The 25,994-nt window shown below is 30.4% G+C and overlaps 1 protein-coding gene and 1 non-coding gene across 2 annotated transcripts in view; both read right to left on the bottom strand.

Moving 5' to 3' along the window:
* LOC148271961 (uncharacterized) overlaps nucleotides 1-24,547 on the bottom strand; it is a 39,253-nt gene extending 14,706 nt beyond the window's left edge. Inside the window, exons 1-2 of the mRNA XM_088240698.1 lie at nucleotides 24,386-24,547; nucleotides 14,623-14,669 (exon numbers count right to left, since the gene is read on the bottom strand). Coding sequence (XP_088096824.1) covers nucleotides 14,623-14,643 — 21 coding nt within the window. The 5' untranslated portion in view covers nucleotides 14,644-14,669; nucleotides 24,386-24,547. The remainder of the gene's footprint in view (nucleotides 1-14,622; nucleotides 14,670-24,385) is intronic.
* TRNAT-AGU (transfer RNA threonine (anticodon AGU)) lies at nucleotides 14,904-14,977 on the bottom strand. The gene has a single exon. It is a non-coding gene; the product is annotated as a tRNA-Thr (tRNA).
* Nucleotides 24,548-25,994: the final 1,447 nt, after the last annotated feature.

The raw sequence follows: 25,994 nt of genomic DNA, 5'->3' as shown, positions 1-25,994 counted from the left end.
ATTGTCCTCGGCATGGGTAACCCCAGTGAGGACACATTATTTTTATTATTTATTATCGTTTATAATGTGAAAAAAAAATCTAAAATTTCTCTTTTTTAGTGCATATAAATAACTGTTTTATTTGAGAGTTAGTTAAAAGGTCAACAATAAAAATGCCTAGTCGTAAGACAATAAAATGATCTAAGATTTAAGACCGATAATATGTATGCGTAACTAAATACCAACGTATAAGTTGCGAATAAATTAAGTAAAATGCCTCTTAAGTAATTTGTAAACAGGTGGAAGAAATTAACTTAATCTTTAATTGATCAATTTGTTTATTTATGTTTTGTTAAGAAACAACTATTTTCTTTACTTTCTATTCATAATAATAATTAAGTAAACACATTTCGATGAAATGTTTTATAAACATTTCAAAACATTGACGTCAAGAAAACAAGTTTAAATTTTTATTTTTTAAATTTCACTGCGATTATTCTAGGTTAATCGTTTTCTGAGACACTAATCTGAATCTTCTCCATCCCCTAGGGCGTGGATATTTTTTTTTTGCGTACTACTCCACTTTGCTTCATATATGGCCACACTGATGATTAAACGTCTAATAAATACGAACACGTAAAACCGAATATGATGATTTTTATTTAGAACATCATTGCGCACAAAACACCTAAATCTTGATTGAATTGACCGTTTTTTATTCAATTCATGCAGTAATATAATGAGTAGATAATAACGCATTGATTAAAAACCAAACGTTGATAAATGATTTATTATGTTGAAATAAATATAAAAGAACTTATTTTTAATTGTTTCTACCGACCGGTTTCAATGCTTCACAAGCTTTTTTATCTGGCTATAATTAACTAATAAATATAGTTCTATTTAATTTTAACATTAATTATTAAATATTACATCGAAACATACGAAGCTAATAAGTCGAGTCTTTTTGTAATGTTTTTTGTAAAGATGGGAAGTGTGAAGTGAAATGGATACGATCATTAAAACTAGAGAGGAGGAGACTTAAAAATATATGGTTAATTTTGTATTTATAATTTTTTTCTAATTGTGAATCGCTTTTTTTGTTTTCAAGATTTCTAAGTTGTCGGTTGGTAGAAAAAAAAGTAGTTAAAAACAATGGTGTTTTGTATTTTTTTTGTAACAATGAATAGTCACAAAGTTAGCGCTTCAAATATAAAATTTATATATATATTATGTGATTAAAAAAAAGGTTTCAATTCAAGAAATTTTCTGTTTTTTATTATTTAGTCTATTCCATTGCTCTTTCTAATACTAAGTTCTTTGTATTTCCTCTGCTTGTGTTGTTCGTGCGTGTTTCCAGACAGCATTGTGTAGTGTAGCATTTCCTAAAGCATGACTTGAAAATTCATTCAACTTACTTTCCTTCAGCATAATCAGTTCAGAAAATCAATACTTATACAGAAATATAATACACTTATGCATGTTTGTAAACTACGGAGAATTTTGTTGAGAACAAATCAGAATAGTTTTGTTCGTTATTCTGAGGTTTGGTACAAAATTTAACGGGTCATATTTTGTGCCTATAAATTATAATCAAAATATATAACCAACATTTTGATATACTACTCTGCTTAGCTTAAGATTCGTAACTGAAATTATTTCGTTTTGAGTTTATTTTACGTAATGAATATATGATAGGCTCACATATTTCTCAATTCAAAAAATCATTTCTGCTTCTCAAATATGAGATATTTTCTTGTAAAAAAATATGAAAAAAAATTAAAACAATTCAGATTGGCAAAGCATAAAATAGAAATGTCCTGTAAAGTTTAAATTTAGCAGATTCGACTTTTTACATTAGCATGGCCGTATAATATTGCATTTAGTTTACGTTTGCGCCTTAAGAAATTTCAACCAACGTAAATAATGTTAATTAGATATTCCAATTTTTAAAAAAGGGATTTTCAATTCCGAAACACCGTTTGACATTTGTTTTTTTATTTAATCAATTATTTTTATATTTCTCGTGTTTATTAAACATGTTATAACTACGCTATTGTTCCCCAGGATATTTATTCAGTAGAAAGGTAAACATTTATCTTAAAAGGGTAAAAAAACATTTGAATTCTGTAATGTCCTGCCGGTTTAACAACTTTTTGACTACACATTGATTGTAGATAACTTTGTTCATCCGGAATATAAAAAAGAGTTTCCCACACTCACGACATTAGATTAAAAACTAAGGGTTCCTTGGTCGTTCCCCGAATTACAAATTACATCGGAGAACGAACATTAAATTGCGTTTTTCCAAGGTTGTTCAATGATCTCCCTCAAACCACCATTAGCATGAAAGATCTTAAATTAAAGAAAAGAATAGAAATATCTTCTAAATAATGTACGAAAAAAGCCTGTCCTTATATTTTTTTAACTGGAAGAATAGCTCTGGTATTAAGAGGGTTAAGGTAATAAATTATACGATTGAAGATAACGGCATAAGACAGCACGGACGGGTTGAGGGGGTATATTGCTGTTGGGACAAACAAATAAATATATGTCGTGACGTCGTGAGGTGTGTAAACACAGTGTTTCCGTAAAATTTTTAAAAGTTTGAAATGATTTTATCAAATTTCCTATTTTTTACTACTTGTGATACTATATTATAACACAGATAATAGCAAAAACAGTGGTATAAACCGTACGAAAGTACTTTGAATAAATTATTGGAGATGTGAAAAGGGACTGCCGAGAGTAAAGAATGTGACAGGAGATTCAAGGATTGAAAACTAAAAAAAATACAAAGGAAATGATGTATTTGCAAAAAAATCTTTATATACCTAACATAGTAAAAGACTGCAAAACCGCATTTTTATTTATTTATTTAAAGACATTTGAAAATCTTATCTAAGGCCTTTAAGTTGCTACCGCTTACGACATTAAAATGTTTTTTTCCGACGGAGCTACTGTTCAATATTTGAGTGTCATAAAATATTCATCCAAAATGACCTCTACGCCAAAATGGCAGGTGTAATAATAAACCGAATTTACATAAGTGAAAATATTAGACAATTTTGTCATTTTTCAACGCTTCATTATTTGGTTTGTCAATGTTTAAGCAGATTTGTTGAAATTTGAAGTGTAGTTATCTTGTCATTAATTGGTTGATGAAATCGTCAACATTTGCTTACGAAAGGTTAAAACTACGTAACGCGTACAGTTACATGAAATATATTTTGGTTTGTTTTTCTTTGCCGAGTAAAAGTCATAAAGTTCATTAAACTTAAAAACACAGAATATTCAAATGATTTTTTTATTAAATTGTAAAATCACATTTGCACAATTAAACAATAAAAACTATAGGATTAACAGAGCTGCGCTAATGATGGGAAGCTAAAAACATCATACTTTTACCTTGACGGTATAGTTGAAGATACACTATCTACCGAATCTTTTGTAAACAAAACATTTAAAAAAAAAAAATACTATTCATTACAGCTAAAAAAATTGTTTTTCAATGTACGGGTCTGAAAAAAGACCACAACACCTTCGAAACAGATCTGGGTAGGTGGGTGGGGCTTTTAATACACTACCGACCCCCCACCTTCAAGTTTTGGGTAGATACATTGGGATGTAACAAGGGGAAGCGTACGTCAAAGTAGACATATCTACGCACTAAAGTGACATAGTTTCATTATGACATCAAGATAATTTTGACGATTACGAAGATGCACTACCGATTCTCTTCCATCAAGTTTTGATGTAAGTGCATCGGTTTGTTATGACGGGATAGTACCCCTCTGAGGTTGGCACTTTTTTCTTAAGACCCCAATAAAAATATGAGAGAGAAAAAAGCAAATTTTGAAGTCAAACTGAATTCTGATATAACTGTCAGTTTTAAAAACGATGCACAGATAATGTGGCCAGATTCTGATTTAGAACATCTAGGCGTAAAATGTTGCCACTATAAAAAAAAAATTAGTTATTATATTTTTTTCATCTGTTTTACTATCTTCCTGAGTGTACGTATTGAAACGTTAAAGGAACCGGATTTGTAATCACTCGGTAGATAATAGATGATTGTTGAGCATACCGTGTTGGTAATTGTCAAAAGTCATATAAAAATCATGTTTGAGCGAGCATTTTTTGCTTGAATTGGGATTTATTGGAGTTTATAATCGCTTTGAAGTAGGCAGTTTTTATCGCAGAAGCCTATTTTAAATAGAAACGAGAACTGTTTGAAATTTTAATGAAGCAAGGAACGCGGACTGAATTTTCGCGGACATTTATTGGTTAGATTCGATCATATAACGTCTAGATGACCTGTCGGTACAACATACTGAGGTAGATAGAGATAATACAGAAGTAAAGTGTACAGTCTCGATATGTACAGATGTAGATAGCGTTCATAATCGCGGCACCGGTGACTAATCAAATATCTACAAATCAATGAATAAATTTAATGATTCTGTAATTATTACACATGCCAAGCCTATAACTGGTAGTTTTATTTCGCGTGATATAATACCATTTGTATAAAACAGTTTTTATTACATTTTCCGTGTGCAGTCTTCGACCCAAGAGAGAAATGCATAAAACATACGGCTTTTTTATATCTTTCGTTATAAAACTACTTGCTCTGGGATATCATTTCCTACTACTACTACCATCATTACATTTCCCCTTAGAGGTAAGCAGAGAGTAGTGATTACCACACACGTCTATCCTGACAAACATTCCTAAGTTCTTCCACATTCATACATATTATGACACGGGGAATTTTTTTTTGAAGAAACAAAAAAAAAAAAATTAACGTAAGGTTAACAGTTTGTATCCCGGAACCGTGTAAACACGTGATTATATTATAACCACGCGTTGTGTCCCGGTCCCGTGTTTTCACGTGATTTACAGCTGTTTAAATAGTGCATTTTATTGACATCTAGTGACTTTTATTAGTACTTTTTCGTTGCTGGTGAACTTCGTGAAAACTCGGGACCGGGACACAACGCATGGTTGTTATTATCACGTGTTTACACGGCTCCGGGATACAAAGTACAAAAAAAGAGTGAGACGCTGTAGGTATATGTGCGAACATTGCAATGTGGTTCAGCATAAAGGCCAATGTTGGCAAAACTATCATACAAAAATGACTTATTAAATTATTTCAAATAAATGTGAGAAGTTTTAATTGATTTAACCCAGTATTTTCATAATTATGACACGTTTAAGAAACCCTTCAAAAAGCATGAAATTTCACTAAAATGGGCCAGGCACAGGGAAAATTAAGTGTGTATTCGGCCGGTACTCAAACTGTTAAGAAATATGTGTCTATCAATTTATAAATGAAACATTTATACAATAGTATTAGTAGAATACATAATAAAATAATTATATGTGTCATACTTCAAGAATTAAAATTAAAATAAATAATACACGCCCTTTGGTTGTGTCTGCTTTTGACATGACAAGACCTAAGATTTTAGTTTACCTGATCATGCTACGTCTTTCGTGATCGTCCTCTTTCTTTGTTACCGTTCATTCTCGCCATATTATTATTATTTATTATTATTATTAACCACGCTTGCCTACTTTACAAGGCATCAGGTTCTCGACGTCCTGGACGTCCGCTGCTGACTGTTCGTCGGCAGTTCGTGTCAGAACTACGGGACGCGAACCTCACTTGTGAGGATGCCCAGAAGCTGGCAGCCGACAGAAATGCTTGGAGGATCTTTGTGGACACCATATGCTTCAACTAGGGAGCGGACATGGAATGATAATAATAATAATAATAATAATTGACCATTCGTATCTCGTGACCAAACCATCTCAGTGACCCTTTCTTAATCTTATCAATTGTATTTACCAATTAATTAATAACTTTAGAATCGGGTTGTGGTCCGGTGGCTAGTGTCTCGGACTCACGGACCAAAGGTGCGTGGTTCGAATCCTACTCTATCCCAACTTGATTCCCATTTTCTAATAGTGAGTTATTTACAACTTGTTGAAAACGGTCCTCAAAATGAAATATTTGGGTAAATCATAAGACCGCAAATATTTCTTTAAAAAAATAATAAAAATAGCATTGGTACACCGATTCCAGCGTTAATTATAAAATAATAGTAAATAATAGTAATTAATCTTACCAATCTTATACATCTCTCAGATTAGCACCTTATTTCCAAGTAACCTAAATCTTATCCACATAAATAACGATTAAAGCTTTTTTGTAATACAATAACTTTATTTATTTAGATAGCTATACAAAAAAAAACAACTAGAAATTCCTTAACTTATTCATATTGCACATTACAATATATATATATATTTAAATATTCACTCAGGTCATAAGCTCTTTAAATGTCTAGATTTCCCTTTATGTTTCAATAGCAATGTGATAATGATAAAAAAAAAACGCTTTTGGAAATCGAAATCTATTAGACTACCACTCTACCGTAAAGCTAACTATTACGGCGAAGAAGTTCAGTGTCACGGGAAATTAGATATAAAAATCTTTCTTACACGCAGTAAAAAGTAGACCATTAATTGTAAGACGAAGTTTCTCTAAAACGAATGAAATAATTGATAAAAATGAACTACTTTAAACGACGTCACAAGTTCTTCTAAATCATAAAATGATATAGTGTTGTGGTAGATTTCCGGTTTCCGTGAAGCTAACGCATCAACCAGGACAATTTGTCGAATATAACTAGTGACGTCACGCGCGAAGTAATAAAAAAAAAAAAAAAGATTTTAAAAATCTAAACCACTGAATTTCTTCGTTAGCTATTTTCTACAAAAAATATAACTAAATATAATATTACAATATTTGAGACAGTTTTTACTAATTTCCTTGAGTAAAATCATACTAAAAGTGTTATAATAGACGTATTATGTCGGAATTTGAATACAGCGGTTTTGCCGTATGGAAATAAACACGAATATGTCGTAATTTGTCTCCAGCGCCGAATACAAATAATAATATATGTGAAAATTTTCACTTTTCTCGTACGGACGTGATGTACTGTTTATGCATGACTTTGGCTTTCTTTTGGCTCAGATATTAGCCATGGTAATTTTAAATTACTAAATCATCAGTTTTATTTAAGAAGGTGAAATAAAAATCACGCACTTTAAAAACTGACATTCGATTATTGGTGAATTGTTGATAAAAAAAACAACGTAAATTAGTTTAAAGCTTCGATTTTTAATGTCACACTATAAAAAGGTATACTATATTGAAGTGTTATTTTTCAAAGATTTTTAAGTAAAAATTAAGAATACCATTCAGCTGCATGGAAAATTTGTTCCCTAACAACCACTTTTGACACTACAGGGCTTCAAATTTACTTTTTTTTTTCTCAAATTGCTTTTAAAAATTCTTATTTTATGTGTTTTTAAGTGATCGATTTTTCGAGTATCAAAACACTTGTAAAAGTGTAAAAATCAACAAAAAAAAACACTTGATCTGATAAAAACGGATAAAACACATAACTGTTTTTCTCCGAACGATATATATTGGTTCAACAATGTTTTGAGTATGTCCAAATGTTAACAAACTGGCTGGATTTCCTCCCTAGGGAGTTATTTGTTGCAAAAGATACAAAGAATATAGAAGTCTAGGCATTAACATTAAAAAGAAGAAGTATTAAAATTGAAAAATTATTTTCAGGCGTTGCCTAGTGGGTGAATTTGGTTCAGCCGGATGAATCTCACCCACATTACAAAGGTTTCAGCTCTTTAACTTCACAAAAGTCAACAGATGGAAGAGTTGAGGAAATGTGGATGTTCAAACATAGGCAGAATGGTGAATGTTACACAGTGTGTAAAGTGGCCACTTAAACCAGCCAATGACAGGCCATGCCCTGTAAATGCCTAGACTCCCATATTCCCCTCTCAAAAATGCTTTCCCTCTCTATTGCAACAAATTTAAATTAGAAATGTTTCCCGACGAATCAAAAAGATTCACCTCATCTGCTCAAATATTTTTAAAAAAAGCCCTTTAGGTACCCCATCATCAAGTTATTTGAGGAATTTGTGATTTAAGGCAACTATATATTTTTTAAATGTTGAACACTCCTCTAGTGGAACGGAAGACCTGTTGACTACTGCCAACAGGCCGGCTTCTCCTGAAGAGTTTTAAGTGGTTTCCTCTCCACGTGAGCAAATGCTGAGAAGTTCCTGATTAGCCCACATTAATATATCCCTCCTGATCCCAATAGTTTAGATAAATTTTAAGATATTTAATTGCAGAAATATCCACTTTTTGAAATATAAACCTTGTATATTATAAGCAAGGTAAATAATAAAGCAACTCCCATATAAAAATAATAAAAAAACTATATATTTTTGAATAATAATGTTTGTGAAAGCAATTATACTACCAAATCCCAAAAGGAACACTCCTACACTACCAGAAGTCAAACTAGAGGATGTATCATGGGGTCTATCATAAACTCTGAATTCGGGCAAAGAAATTTCAGGTTTCTGGGCCCCAAAATATTTAATATGTTACCCGAACATGACCCGGAGTCAATTAAAAAAAAATGTAAAAAAATGGTTACTGGGTTTAGGTAGAGAAAAATTAACTAGTAGGTAGTAATGTTATTGTTTATTTTTGCATAAAAATGTCTGCCTTAAAACAGGCTGTACCTAGTTAGGTAGACTAGACATGATCCAGAGAAATCTATTACCTAAATGTGTATGTAGATAAAGTAATTGTTATTTTGTTAATGAACTATGATTATTATTATTATTATTATCGTTCATCTTGAAATAATTCAGGAACTTCATGAAAACATGACATGGTCCCGAATCGTGCTGGAAGATTAGTTATCCGAGATATAGTTTTGATTATCTTACAAAATCCACAAAAAACAGGTATAACGAGAAACACGTCTGACATTGGCAATAACTCGGTGCTGAATAACAGGATATGTGTTTTTTTTATAAATATAAATAACTATCAAAATCGTCTTGCAGCCAAATAGCTATCTTAAAAGAATTGCTAAATGTTGACGTCAATTTGCACAATATCAAATTTTGTGTTTGTTCAAAATTTTTGAGTTTTGTTTAACCCTTACGCTGCTACGCAGTTTTTCAAGAATCTAATCAGAAATCTTATTATTAATACATTTTAAAAATATTTTATCGAATACGTTGTTTTCCAAACACACTGTTTTAAAAATTAATAGCAATTCCAAGAAAAATCTTCCATTTCATAAATATCTAATTCAAGCCCAGTGGAGTGAGCAAGATAGACAACTCGTGCCGCCCGCAACACATTCTCGTACAGCGGTTGTAAACCCTTTCTTTATCGAAAATAAAAACAAACAAAAATGATCTCGCACATCAATCTCAAGGCGCATTGTTTTAATAGTTATTATTGAAACGACAGTATTATGATGGTTTTTTTGTTGATTGTGGGGCAAAGTGCCCTTATTATCAAACCTACCACTTCCATCAATGCATGCTAAACAAAATTTGAGTATAATATATCTTGGATGATTCATATGAACAAGCGACGTCGTTCAAAGTAGTTCGATTTTATTAAAATATTTTATATTATTTTTTATTAATTTTCAATAAATTTTGCAGTACAATTTAATGTTCGAATTTTTACCGCGCATAAGAAAACATTTTTTGTATTAAATTTTCCGTAGGGCTGAAATAGGTACGAAACTGAATAATAACCCGTCGAATAAGTAATTTTCATGTTTTGAAAATGTTTTATACCACTGACGGTTAAGTGCAACAAGCAGTTCCCGAATTCATTTACCCTTTTGGGGATTATGACGTCAGCATCAGTCTAGTTAGAACTTTATGATAGGGATTAACAACAACGATATATCGTTGTTTAGCAGTCTAAGGGTTAAATCATTATTTTTTCTAAATGAAGTTTTCATGCCAACTATAAGTATAGCACCAAAATATGGAATTGAAAAAACAAAAGTGAAAGTAGGCTAAATGCTGTCAAAATGCTATCCCTCAGACAAATGTGTGATGAAACTAAGTATGATGGTTTACATAATTCCGTTTTTCTTATTTATCAAAATTTAAAAAACATTGCAATTAGAAAGTTCAGTGCTATTGGAAATCGGATATAAAAAATATTTATTACACGCTGTAAAAATGAAATTACTAAATTGTCATGCGAAATTCTCGAAAATGTATGAAATTGAACTAATAAAAATGAACTACGTCACAAGCTCTACTGAATCAATTAGTGATAGATAGTTCCGGGAAGCTTATTCACAAATTAGCAGAACTCACCGACGAGAACTTGTGATGTCACGGGTGGAGTAGGTAATTACAAAATTATAAAACTGTAAAAAAAATAATTATTAGTTTTGTTGACAAATTGAAAACTAATTTTTAAAAACCACTGAACTTCCTCATTTGGTAGTAGGTAGTCGTGTTCTGTTATTATTTTGTTCTGCATATGAAAATGTCTGCCTTAAAAGAGGTCGCACCTCGTTAGACAGACGCACAATCTAGAGAAATATATTACCACAAAAATGTAGTTGTTATTAAATTGTGTTAATAAATCATCATTATAATCAACTAATGTGAGAGACATATGAAAAAAAAATAGAACCAGGTAAGAAAGTCTGATGGAAAGTTACTATAAAAAAGTTACATTTATTTTTATCTTCAAAATAATTTTTTTTTTCTGTACAAAAAACAGAATATGTATACATTTTTTTTCTAAACGTGTTCAACTACAGGTTACCGACGTTGACACTTTAAATTTTGTATAAAAATACACACATTTTTGTTCATAAATACCGATTTTATTTTATGCCGTCTCAATATGTACCCGATAACGATAGCGTTTATAATCACGGCGCGGAACGCGCATATGGAAGGGGTTACATTAAAAAAAATAAAAGTATTTTTAAATTATGCGAATACGTATTTTGTTGCTGTTACATTTATTGAAATAAAACGGCAAAAGTGTGATTTTGTATTCATTATAATTTGATATAAATCAGAAATAAAATTAGGGGTTCGAACTGTCAGTAGGGTCGCAGTGAGTCACATCTTGCTTAAAGGTGTGATATAGGTGTATAAAATGTTGCAAATTCCTAGTTGCAGTCCACCGGCAACACAACTGACTAGTCCATCTTGTTAGCGTTCACGTCGTGAATTCTTGGCAAATGGCTTTCACACTCATAACGGTGTGATCACGGCAGATAAAGAGATAATGAAAGGAGAGGTTCTGGCTCCTCAAATCCAAAACCAAACAGCTAAAGAAAGGTAACCTCGACATAAAAATTCTCCAGAGAAAGCAATGAGAAACCACTTTGGTTATCTTTTCCCAGGAATCACTATGGTGAGTACAGCCAAAAAGCAGTTGTCCTGGCTGCGGAATATAAAAGTAGTGCAGGACCAAGATGCTTTCGCTGTAGTGATCGCCAACGTCAGGGAGACCTGACAAGGCACCGCAAGAAGAAGATAAATCAGCAAAGCCGCAATTGTAACAGTGATTGTAAATTTGGTATCATTATGAATCTGCATAATTATATCAAATTACTTTTAAATCTATTTATGAAACGAAAGTAAAAGGTGATTCTAATAAATAAAAATGCATCTCTTTGCAAAGAACTTTTCCTTTCTTTTTTTAAGAAATGTTTTTAATTACGCGATTACCGACAATAATTATGAATTATTTTTAAATGCACATCTTTGGTTTGTTTTTGTATTAGATAAATTGAAATAAGAATCCGGAGAATAGATTTAGCGATTTGACGATTGAGTACACATGAAAAATCAAAAGAGATTGAAATTTCTTTGACATTAAATGCATTATGCATTCAATAAAGAACAAGAAAGACACTACGCATTCAATCAATATTTGGACCAAGATTTCCGTGCGCATCCTACGCCAGTGATACTGTTAACTGTTAACTTCAACTGTCAAATCGTATTTGTTGTTGGTTGTGTCTCTTGATTTACTATATGTCCTCTTTGTTTCTTTGCACGTTTTCACTTCACGCCTCACAAGTCCAAAATAAAGAAGTTCTATCAAACGAACTTTTTTTGTGTAGCGAATTATCATAACAATGATTTTTTTTTAAAAGTAATTCTCGCGACGCGCGACATCTTTCAGATATTTAAAAATAAAGCATGTACATCACATTAATGATTGGCTACTCTAAACACGTTTTCACGTGAACCTGTGACGTTTCACGTATAAGCATTTTTTTTTTTTTTTTTCAAGCATTTTGGAAAACTTTATTGATTTCCAATATCTCGCAGCACTGAACTTCAAAATCATTTCATAGGCGTAATATTTATGTTATCGACCAAAATGTCGGTGTTATTCCATAATTTTAAAATTAAATTCAAGAAGTTAATGAAATGAAATTGAAATTACGATGATCCTTTAAGCCATCGTTATTTTAAAAAAACATTTAAAACTAGATAACACAAATGAACGAACTTAAAGGTGTGCCTTTGTTTTTGCGAATGAATGTAAGATTACTGATAGCGCGATGTGTGTTACTGCTCTGTTGTACAAATGAGTTTTTTTCAACTATGCCACTGTTATTCCCGGATTGCGATGTTAACTAATCAATTGTGTTATAAGACGTGATTTTAAAATGCATTGATTAAAATACCGGTTTTAATAAAAAAAAAAACAGCAATTGGTCGTAGCATTCCTCTTGTGGGACCAAAAGTAATAATAGAATTAGAATTGAAAATGATTATGAAAGAAATCTAAAAAAATAATAAACTTGGTTTCGGAAATAACATATTTTTGAGTGGGTACTAGATTTTTAAATCTCTAAGTAAATTATTAAAATTAGGCAGATATCTAACTATACAGAGACAAAGAAACAATTAAACGTTGTTATTCAGAAAGCCGCCATTTCACGATTTTAAAAAATTACGATATTGATGTTATCGGGTGCAGTTAGGTCGATTCTATGTTCTGCTTAAAACAAGCCAGACCGCTTTCATACAAAAAAACTGTATTTATTACCTTTTGAAAATAGTATCGATCACAAAAACGGCATTTCTCAATTTGCAGAAAACACCCACAGCACTTACGGTACTTTAAAAATCATTAAAACTGGTCAAAGACGTAATTATATTCTTGTTTGTAATATATTAAAAAACGAACGTATTCATTGTTTATGAATATTTGTCAAAATTAAAAACATTCCAACTGTTGTGTAGATTTGATTATTCACTCTTTTTACAAATGTGCTATTATCTCAGTTTCACTTTTCTATGGCTGGCTGCTTTCTGCATAACTACGTTCAATTCTAAAGGGAATATCAGCAGAGCAACAAATGAAATACAATGTTGCTAGTTTCATTCTTAAAATAAAAAAAATAAAAAAATAATAATAATTAAAGTAAACCAAAAATGCCACGAAACTAGAGATAAAAAATATTAAATTTTACTAACGAGGAAAAAAACCAAGTACTGTTAATGGAAGAAATAAAGAAAATTTAAGATCTAAAAATTTTTTTTTTTTAATGTTCTTGACGAATTTTAATGATAATATGAATGTTAATAAAAATTATATTAGTTCCGACCGCGTCGTTTGATCATTAGTTATAGTTAAAAATAAAAAGTTTTGAAAAAGTATTAATCTTTTCATATAAAAAAGAAAGAAGAAAATTGAATAAAGAAGACAGGGTATATACCGGACTAAGACGTGTTGTTGTATTTACAATGCTCATATTTGAACACATCTTTACAATTTTACAAACGCAGACAAAATGGTAAAAGTTACACAGTGCAAATATTCGTCAATTAAACGAGCTTATGACAGGTCATAAATCAAGCAGATGTTCAGCGTCTCTTCTTCTTTCATAATAATTCCTTTGTTTCTATTGAGACATCAATACAAAATAAATAAATAGTTTTTAAGATACTTTCAATTTAAATTAGGTTCTACTAGTCAGAAATAAATTATAAATCCCTGATGACTAATTTGAATTTACTCTTATTATCAAACAAAAGGACAGTAAATGACCTCTTGGTTATTTACAAATGAATTAATAATAAAAAAGATTGCCCAGAACTGTTAACTTTAGTACGCGTTCGTATTCCACATAGACCAACAAGACAACATTTTTTGTTTTACAGTCATCATCATGGTACTAATTATTCATTGAATTCACCGATTATTTGCATGCAGCGACTTGCAAATCAATACAGTGATGATTTTGATTTATTTTATACCACGCCGCTGATGATCATGTCCTGTGTTTTGAAAAAGAATTAATAATGGAAAATTATTCATTCTTTTCAAATAATGATTAGTTCTCGACTTTTGTTTTAACTCTTTACTCTTGTGATTTTAATTATTTTTTAAATTTATTATCCTTAAATATTGAAATTTATATATACCATGATGTAAAATTTTTAACTTCTGAATATAAAACTTAAATCTTCTATTTTCTTTAATTTACCTTTCTTTTATAAAGGTAAATATTTACATTTTTTACAGAAGTAATATTTCTTTTTTTAAATAAATACTGTTTACTATTGTATACTTTTTTCGATGTTTTTGTTCTTTTTAAATATTATGTTATTTTTAATTGTATTTTATTTTACTGGTTTTATTGCAATTATGTAAAAGGCTCATGGAACTGTAAATAAATAAATAAATAAATATAATAAAAAACTTACCGAGAGAGTAAATCTCGCCATTTTGAAGAATTTTGTTGATTTTTTAACTGAAATAAAAAAAACATAAATTATTAAAATTTTGCTACTAAATCAAACATTACGTGCATGACATAAAAAATCAGTTTATCTATGAGAAATATTACAATTAAATTCAGATTACATAATCGCTTTTAATATTTTTCTTTTTTGTTGTTAATTAAATAATTTATTCTCACTCAATTTTTACTCATTAGTCATAAAACACATAATATAAAAATTTTCAGAAGCAGTTGAACTTCTGTAGGCCCCGACGAGATTCGAACTCGTGATCTCCTGTTTACTAGACAGGCGCTTTAACCAACTAAGCCACGGCGCCCATGGCCTCTGCCGCCAAAATACACTATTCGATTTGTCAGCGAGTTGAAACAAAAAAAAACACACACTTAAACATGATTTTATATGTTGTGAAGCGTTGTTATCTCCGTTGCGTGTATTAGTATAAGTACCGAGAGTAAAATCGATTGTTGAACAAAATATATTGACATAAACACGATACATGTGATATTATTTTGTGTATGTATGTGTTTGATTGATTATTTCTCCGCCTGTCTTGGGTAAATAAAGAAAACAGTCAACTTCGAACTAGCGGTTTTGACTTGTTAGGTACCCAATCTCAGGTAGAAACCCAAAAATGAAAACTATCCCAACGTGTAAATAAATCCCCTTGAGATGTACCTACTGGTTATTTTTTTATCTATTATGTTTGAGGTCCGGGTTTGATTTCCGGCAAGTTCTGCATGCAATATTTCGGTACTGAGACGATAAAACGGTCACTATCGACGGCTTAATCCGCAAACAAGACAACTCTATTTATTTGTCAAATTGACCCTTTTTTCTACTTCTAAAACATCATTCGACACAACGATAATGTTGGCACTGATAATAATTTTAAACAGAAGAATATGATGAATCAAAAATTTAAAAAACATTTACCGGACATTAAATAAAGAACATCGGGTTTATGAAAGAGACTGCCGGTATAATCGGTTGACTTTGGCATTGTGGAGCGTCGTCTTTGTCATTCAACCACGATAGAGATACCGGACTAGTGAATTTCACCTGGCAGCATATTGAACTTAAAGTACATTCCTCCACATATCCGAAACCGTTTTAAAGACCGTGGGTCTTTCTATCGGTTATACTCATACAAAAAGCAATGTTTTTTTGTCAATAAACGAGTTTCTTTTTTCAAATTTTCAATTTCATATATCGCGATTTTTATTGAATTTAACTCTACTATTTTCCCTGCCCCTTTCACTGTGTGTTTGGAAAATTATATGAAGGGCTTTTGTCGGATATTGTCATTCATCCTCATGACCATATTGCAAACACTATTGGTAGCAAAAACTCAATTAACTTGTATCACAATAGCTTCCATTTTAGTAATATTATCAAGTGAATATCGACAAATTAGATTGTTATTAACATTATTTTTAAATCAATATACTTTTTTTTTTTTAATTACAAAATTTAAAAAAAATATTGCCACGACAAAAAAAAGCTTCGTTTGATAGAACTTCTTTATTTGGGATTTGTGAAGCGTGAAGTGAAAAGTGCAAAGAAACAAATCACACAACTAACAACAAATAAGCTTTGACAGTTAACAGTTAACAGTATCACTAGCGTAAGATGCGCGCGCAAATCTTGATTAAAATATTTGACTCTGATGCCCCTCATCTCGTATAAGTCACCAAAAGATAAATCCCAAAATCACGCGTGTAGGACTGCTTATTTATAGGATACATAAATTTAATCAAATTGCAGTGAAAGGATTTTGAACTGATTAAAATTCCAACAATTACCAGTGTCGCATTCGCTGTGAAATTTTTACACCACTATTGCGACAATGTCGATAAAAAACGAAGGTATAATAACACATTTACGTGGGAAATTGTTAATTAAAACAAAGACACTGAAGGTTCGTAGATTGTACGAATAAAACTTGAATATTATATCAATAAGAAAGTTGTGAACAATGAGAAGCCGTGTTAGCAGACGTACATCATATTTCAACACAGCTTTTTCATTTTACGATACTTACAAGAGAAATGGTAAGTTCGAGAAAGGTTGAAGGGTCAGGCGGCAATTATATTTACGACATAATGGGACAGAGTAATCTTACTAACTAACCCATTAATCCCCAGACAAAATAAAGTCAGCATTTTTTAAATCTTTCCTTTAGTTCATGAAATTTTTACGGCATTTACAAAATTTCAAAAAAATTCCAACATTTGTGAAAATTTATGGTCATACTAGGGTCTATTGTTAATGCTAATCGACTTTCGATTAATGAGTCTACGTGCCGAAGGTTTTTACAGCACGTGTGTACTGGAACCTTACTGAATAAAATTTATAACGGCTGAAACATGGATATTTAAACAAAGTACGAAAAAATGCTTTCTGTTTTATTGGTGATTTGTGTTTTGTTAAGTTTTAAATAAACGTCTATTACTTTAACCAAAGACACTTAACCTTCATCGTATTGACGATAGAAAATACGCATCGTTTTGCCGCGCACGCCTATGATCGTATTATCGCTTGTCAACTCAGTACTTACCACGGTCTTTCAAGAGACAGTTATGTCCAGTGACGTTTGTTTTATATAGATATGTGTATAATAAACATAACAAAAAAAAAATAGAATTATTCACTACAAAACTCGTTCGTCGAATCGACAAATGGCTAGGTTTAATGGTGTTTGTTCAAACGTCAGGTATCCAGAGTTAATAAACTAAAACAAGTATTTATATATTCTTAATCATAATTATTAAATTACTAAACAATTGTTTTTTTGCATTATAACAGCAATATCTTTTAAAAGATTTTAAAATGTGATAAATGTTACACCATTATAAAAACCTACACTAAATGTGCCATTTTTAAATCTACTTCCCAGAATAGCGTAGTACTTTTTTGTGTATGAAAGGCCAAAGTCAGGTAATAAATAATTTTTAAGTCATAAATGACAATGTAAAGTACTATTTTGGATTATGATCAACGGCATAGTTACTCATGATTGCGTAACATTAATAATATTTCTAGAATATGGAAATTTGTAATTGTGGCTCTTGAGAAACTAGGCGTAGATTTACACAAAATGCACATAAGTGCTAATTTTTACTGATAGTAAAAGAAAATATTACGACTTTTTACTGAAGTAATATTTACATATTATGGTGATACGTATAAGCCCTGGAAGGGAATACGTTGAGTTTAAGGATACGTGTATAAAGTCTGTTATATTTTTATTTTCTCATATCTTTTAAGATAAATATAAAAAATAACAAATGGTTAAATTATTTTAGACTGTCAAGGTGTTAACAGTAAGTTACAATGTAATATTTATTCACATGATCTCTGCTTAGCACTTTCTATTGACACAAAGTTGCGTATTCAGTGTTAAGTTTGACCATTGAACATTGAAAACTAATTTAAGAATAAAATTTCTTCTTTTAATACTTCAGCTAATGAGCCTAAAGTACCCCATTAACACAGATACATAATTATTGCGCATTATTTCACACGTTTTTAAATTAGCTGACCGGGTAATAAAAATGTTTGCATAAAAAACAAAAACAATATTTGAGTGACATGTGAACGATGTAAATTACATTTTGAGCACTGTACAGTGTACAGTGTACAAGTGTAGTCCTCCTTAGAACAAGTTTCCCTTGCGAGGAGGACTCTTAAATAAATTTTGTATATTTTAATTTCATATACCTTATATGATCATCATCATTCTCTTTCTGCACCTAATGGTGCATAGGGCACTGTATTGGTACAATCGCAGCGAAATTTAATTATTTTATATACATGAAGGTAAGATGATCAGTCTTTCGTTTCAGGTGTCAGTCCAGGGACTACGAAATCCTTAGTGTTAGTGCCAGAAGTGATAATTTTTAAGTTTTGGTTAATATCAGTTATGCATTAGAAATAACTTCGAAATAAACATTATACTATAACACAAGTTAAAATTGGTTCAAGATATATTTATTTGGGACATCAAAATAGTGTTTCGGCATATTTTAAACCAAAAAATATACATAATTCGTTAGTTAAATTTTTCGTTTATAATGAAGATTACTGAGAAAGTTAACTTGGGTAATTTTATCCGAAAAATCCATAGAAAAACAAAAATCTCTCTCCTGAACAATTAACTTTTGGCTAGTACTAATAAAATATATGCATAGTTTAATTTAAGTGGTTTTTACTAAATAAAAAAAACAAAAAGTGTAAAATACGATAAGGTAACACAAAATACATTTACAAGGCGTGACCTGTCATTGACTGGTTTAAGTGATATTTTTTGTAATACCTGTCATTATAATCATTATTTGGCCTCGTGGTGTAGTGGTCAGCGCGTTTGACTGCCGTGCTAGAGGTCTCGGGTTAGATTCCCGACATGATTGACATGAAATATTTATTTTAAAAGGAGTTTTTACATTAGAATATTTCAAACTCCCTGGACTGGCACCTGAACCGTAGGACTAATCATTTTACATTCATGTAACAAAACTGATCAAGATATGCTGCGATTCAGGACCCTATGCACCATTGGGTGCGGAAAAGGATGGCGATGGTGATAATCATCATTTCCTATCTGCGCGCAGTGGGCGCTAAACTGGTACTTGGATTGCTGCTTATCTTGATATTTTTTGTTACATAGAAGGTTAGGTGATCAGACTTACGTACGTTAACAGAGTAAAGAAATAAGGTTAAAAACTAAGTTTGTTAAGTAGGGAAGTAATCTTATGATGAAAATAATTATCTGTACGATTTTTTTTTGCACAAGGAATAGCCTGTTAAGCCTCTATTTTAGAGGCTTGTCAGCGGGTGGTGTTGAGGGGATGTGGAAGTGAGTCATGAAAAATATACCACAACACCCAGACCAATTGAGAAAAAAAATATTTCTTGATTTCTTTCTTGCAACAGGCGAGAATCGAATCGCGACTCTGTCTAAATGTAAAAATATATACAAAAATGTACATGCAAGAGACAAAAAAAATAAAGCCTAATAAAATAAAATAAAATAAAAGTTAGCAAATCGAAAGAAAACAAATAAAGTAAACTTCAAAAAGTAGGCATCTGGTAATATACTAATAAAAAATATCTTATAGAGTTTGAAACTAATATTCCTTCCCGGGAAAAAATAATTATAATAAATAACATTCCGAAATAAAAAGTATGGAAAATATAAACGTTTTTAAAGCCATTTTAGAGAATTATATGGAACATTTGCTATATTTTTCAATTTTCGTAATAAAATGTATTTTTTTAATTTTTATTATGTATGTATTTTTTTTTATAATAAAAATTGTAAAATGAACTCCTCCTCAAAATACAAGCATTTAGCTCTATTAAGGAGGTAGAATTATTAAGTAAGTGTATAATATAATTAACGTTAGTTGAAATGTTTGACCAAAAACCTAGTGCTATAAATATACATAGTAAAGGTCAATGTTATCAATTTCTTCGGCATAATTAGTTACTACATAATTATTTTCATGGAGCCATAATTATTATATGTAACTTATAAGTAGTACCTACGTTACATACAATGAAATAATGTAACCACGTTTGGTACTAGAGAAGAGTGTTTAAACTTTCTCTATTACACGTTTAAAAATATCTAATGATAACATTATTTATGTTGTATTAATATTAACCTTAACATCTGCACAATGCACTTCTATTCACTTTCTTGTGCATCCTATAAACGTCAATTAATGACCATAACATGTTCATAAATCACAAATTAATATGAATGAAGTCCGTCAGCAATCAGCAAAGAATAAGCAATAATAATAACAATGTTTTGAGTATGTTCAAATGTGTGCAGACAGGCTGGATTTTCTCCCCAGGGAGTCATTCAGATCTAAATTTGTTGCAACAGAGGGAAAACATTCTTGAGAGGGGATTATGGAAGTCTAGGCATTTACAAGGCTTATAACCTTTCACTGGCTGGTTTAAGTGGCCACAATTTTAATCGAAATAACTGCAATAATTACCTTGAACCTGAGCGAGTAGTAGACATTGCCGATATTGTGGTATTCAAGTTCAGTATGCAGAAATGTTCCTGAATGTATTTATTATCCGCGGAATTTACGGAATAAATGCCAATATTACACCATGGTTTTTACTCAGGTATAATTTATAATACTGACGCAATGATAATTATGCCATTGTTGTTTCGGAAAAATATTTTAAACTAGACGCCACAAGTGAGTGAGCTTTTAAATGTGTCGTTGTTTTTGTGAATAAATGTGATAGCGCTAGTGTGTGCGTAGCTGCTGTCCTGTAAAAATGTAATTTTTTAATTGGGTCCGAAATGTGAAAAATAAGTACATGTTTAATATATATAAGTATTCGTGTGAATAGATTTTAGATTTTTATAGTTATTTTTTTTTTTTAAATATACTTAATTTTTTAAAAGGTTTTTTTAATTTAATTTTTATTTTTATTGTATTTTATTTTTTAAATTGTCTTGAACCTATGAGCTCTAAGCACGAGACAGTTTGTATTATACCAAGATCATTCGATGTACATACATTGCAACTATATCAACAAATTTGAACTGGGTTGTGGTCCCGTGGCTAGTGTTGCGGACTCACGGATCAGAGGTCCGAGGTTCGAACCCCATTCTACAAAAATCGAAATATTTGGGTAAATAAAAAGAATGCAATTAATCCTTTTTCAAAAAAAAATACAGAATTAATGATTTCTACTTTACTGCGTTATCTTTATAGCAATAATTTATGATCTTTTTTATGTTATGTGTAATATATTTCATAATATGTATAACTATTTTTTTCGTATTATTTAATAATTTTATAATAGAACACTGTTATGTTTAGACGTATGTATGCTTATGTTTTGTGGCGTTTGTGCATTTGTGCCGTGTACGTAATTAAAATTTTACATACGATCTAAAAAGTAGACATAAATAAATAAATGCATTTTTAATGGCACGAATGGCGTTTTTTAATTTTTTGGCCAATTGCAAAAAAAAAGTTTTTTTTTTATAACCCAAATATAAGCGATCTAGCCTCTTTCTTCATTTGATAATTTGGACAATTTAATTGCATAAAACCAAAAAATATTATGTGCACATAAACGACTACGCGTATGCACATATTTGCATGCATGTTCGTTCGCGTTACGCAATATACACAAACTTTCTTCCTTCCTCATTTGTTTGCCATTACATTAGCCAATGTCTTATCTTCTTCATTTATTTGATTATATTATGCACTTTCGCATAATATTTCTTAATTGTTAAATAATATTATCATACATAACACCGTCCTGACGTAAGTAGATTGAGGTAAATTGGTGAATCTGTCGAACAGTTTTATAAATGAATAATATTTTCAGGGTGTTTTTCAAATGTTTTCAGACAAACCGTCATCATTATTTTCCTATTCATCCGTGTAAAGGGCACTGTATTGGTATACCAATCACAGAGCACAACCAGCAATTTGAATTTTGACAGCTCCACGGGGAGTGGAATTTAGCCTTGTTTACAAATCTTTGGATATATTCAAAATATTGATCATTTGACTAATTAAAACAAGAGAAAAAATTGGAATTTAACATACGCTGCTTTTTAATGACAAAAAAAACAAATTGGTCAATAATGTATTCTCCAATGACGCTAAGCTTTACCATTCGTTTAACTTTTGGTGCTCATTAAAAAAAAACACCTAATACAAAAATTCAAAAACATTTTCAGGCGTTGCTTGGTTGGGCATTTGAACCAGCCAATGACAAGCCATAAGCCTTGTAAATGCCTAGACTTCTATATTTCTTTCTGAAAAATAATTTCCCCCTCTGTTGCACTAAATTTCGATATTAATCTCTTTAATTCCGAAATTAAATTGAAATGATTTGTTTAAATACGGTTTCAGCCCTTGACCATACATTTTGATGATCATCTCCATTTGATTATCTTTCTGCCAAATAATGTGCGAGGAATATTAAACGGATGAAAAGGCGGGAAACGCCCTGTCAACGTAATAAAATGGCGGCAAAACAGAGATCAGTGGGAATTCGTAGTTTGAATTCGCAAATCATGTGCTCAGAATAACAATGCGAGGTAAAACATTTTGAAGAGAAACACAGCATTATTATTTCGTTGAACCTTAACGTGATTTAAAAAAATCACATTTCACACAAACGATAAAATAGAGTCATAACACAAAAAAGCAGAATTTCCAGACACTAAAAAATATAAGTATTTTTCATTGAGTTTTTATGTTTTCTTTTCGTCCTTTAAAGCAATGTGTTACACATATCTACCTCAACAGAATGATTAGGAAATAAAATTTTATGATTGTGCGGTTTTCAAAACATCATTACGTTTGAACTAAATGAAATTATTTCAAAAACTCTCAATGTTTACAATGATTATATTGATAATAATAGTATAAATTAAAAAAGCGTATCTTGGACTACTGATGTTTTAAGTATTAAAACAAAGTGAACATTATATTTTTATTTTAACTTCAAAAAGTATTTATATGACGAAAGTAGGCTTTTGTGTTTGTAAAACTGTTATAGTCAAGGTGCATAGTGAGATTTACGTGTTAGTTTAATTAGTGTCCTGATGAAGAGACGAGGATGTCTTAAATCAGTAGAAATAAAGTCGGCAAGTGCTTATACACAACCATTTATGAACATTTACTTAACTGTTTTACCATGTATTTAATACATAAAATATTTATAATATTCAATATTTTTTTAGTTTTTTTTTAAGGTAAAAAAATTAACTATTCAAATGCAAAATAGAAAGCTTGTAAATCGCTCTCGTGTGTCAAAAGTACATTTCATCGTAACAGAAGCTATGCTGTGCTGTGTTCATGAGTAGACTTCGAATCAATATGCAAATCGAAAATTGTTTTTTTTTTGTTAAAATATTTATGTCCTGACAAAGAACTAGTGATTTTCCGAAACCATTCAGCATATTAACTTTAATTGACAAAATAATTGCATAGTAGCATTATTTATTATTAAAAATTGCAGAGCAACTGATTCAAATATGACTTTTTAAATGAACAACCCCAAATATATAATTAATTCAAAGTTATATCAAAATAATAGTCATAAAACAGTGTAAATTACCCAACTTTCAACAAACCAATTTTACATCACTTTAATCATTTTAAGTATATTAAATAATAAATAAACAAATAACAAAATTTAAGTATTGCACTTTAACATTTCTTTTTTATTTGATTTTAAGCTCAATTTTTTTTTTATAAATAAATAAAAAATCATTTTTCTCTTTGATAAACGTAATTGTTATGGCTAGAAAAAAAATAATTATTACAACATCCGTAGTATTTTTTCATACTGACATCAGAAATGTTAAACTGATCATACTTTTATGCAATAAAAATGGGTATTCTACAATAAATTAGTGTATTAAGAGAGCATAATCCAAAATATGGAAAAAGGGTTTATATTATTAGTTGCTTGACTTTTTAGATTTTCTTATTAACCCATAATCATGTAAATATATTTTTCAAAAATAATTTTACTTTTTTAAAATTTAATTACTTACACATGTACCTTAATAACATTCATATATAAGCGTTCCTATTTTTTATCTAAAATTTGCTACACCTAAAAATATTTGTTTAAAAAATTAGCTAAACATAAAAATATATTTTCCTAAATTTGATACACTTAAAATTTTTTTTAGCTCATGCCGAAAAATGCTTACCGCAGATAAATTATTCTCAAGGCACGTAATACGAGATCACTTAAATAAGAAAAATAAACACTTGCACTTTTCAAGACAACCTGTGAAGCGTCCTCCAGCGGAGCAAAGAACAGAATGCCTCAGAAAAATGATGCACCTGTTTTTATACCATCTTCAAGATCCATTTTCAAATAATGTTCTAAACTAATCTTCAAACGAAAACGAACGTGAAGCTAAAGAGATCAACGCACCGCGTAAAATATACAATCGGGTAAAAAAGTCCGAAGCAAAAGCATTGATATAAATACTACAAACGTGATAGTTTCACATTTTAACTATACGGTTTTTCTGATTTATGTTTCATTGATGCGTCGAGTATTGTAGAGGGGAATGTAATTGAAAGTAAACGTTTTTTGCTTAGAATTTTTGCCATTCATTGATTGTTGGATTGGACAGCGAAGGATTTGCTAAGGATTTTGATTCTCCATAAGAGTTTAATAATAAAGCTTCCATAATGAAATTGAGAGCGGATGTTGGATTCTACAACTAAAGGGTTTTATGCATTTATTTGATCACTTTTTTTAAAGATTAATTTTTTGATTTTAATGAAAAAAATGTTCACAAATAAGTATGAAATGACAAATGTTTTGTTCACACACAATTAATAATATCGTTTCTACCTCTATAAAAGAGTAAAAACTCGTGTTATGAGAAGGAATAAGTTTTGCATTCATTTTTATTTTTACTTTTTTTTTGTAACAAGTTACTTAATGTACCTCATAATTCAATTTATCATTCTTAGATTAAAAAGAACAGTTTTATGGTATAAAATCATGATTCACTACCCCTGTTTTTGCTCGTATACTTAATAATATTTATATTGTATACTTTCTATTAATAATATTTATATTGTATAATTAATTGGCGGCCTCCGTGGTGTAGTGGTCCAGACGCTTGACTCACACATGGCAGGTTCCAGGTTCGATTCCCGGCGAGAACACAAAAAAAATGAAAATATGGTTTTTCCCAAGCCTGGGTGTTCTGTGATGTAATTTACCACTGCAATTGGGCCTCCTGGCTTGTTGTGATGCAAAAATAAAAAAATAAAAAAAATATTATAACGTGAGGTAAGGATGTTCAAATGTTTGTAGACAAGGACTAGGATTCACATTATAAAAAGGAAATATAATTATGTCAGTCTAAGAATATTAGACATAGCTTATAACCTATTAATATATAAATACTTTTTATGAATATAAGTTTTTAGTACACATGCATAAGGGTGGCCATATTGCCTTAAGACAATTTCTTCATATCTACCCAACTGTTTTATTTGAGAAAATCAGTGGTATATGAACATACTGCGGGTATATACTAATATTTTAATTATTAAAAAAAAAAAAAACATTGATATTTACATATAAAAATACAAAAAATGTCTAAGTATCTACACTATACTATGAAGAAAGCTGGAGGTTAAGAGTGAAGGAAAGAGGGAAGAGAATGGAAAAACTGAAATATTATTGGCTGGTTTAGGTGTTCATATTTTGAAACAATCACCATTCATACATTGTTTTCAAAATTATTCTTAAATCAATATATTTCAACGGAGATGAAGAACATTTTAGAA

The sequence above is a fragment of the Micrasema longulum genome, unplaced genomic scaffold (genome assembly GCF_059751315.1).
Source record: "Micrasema longulum isolate JH-2025_06_02 unplaced genomic scaffold, ASM5975131v1 h1tg002561l, whole genome shotgun sequence".
Classification (NCBI taxonomy): domain Eukaryota; kingdom Metazoa; phylum Arthropoda; class Insecta; order Trichoptera; family Brachycentridae; genus Micrasema; species Micrasema longulum.
Note: the sequence above shows the minus strand (reverse complement) of the source record. Positions and strands in the feature narration are given on the sequence as shown.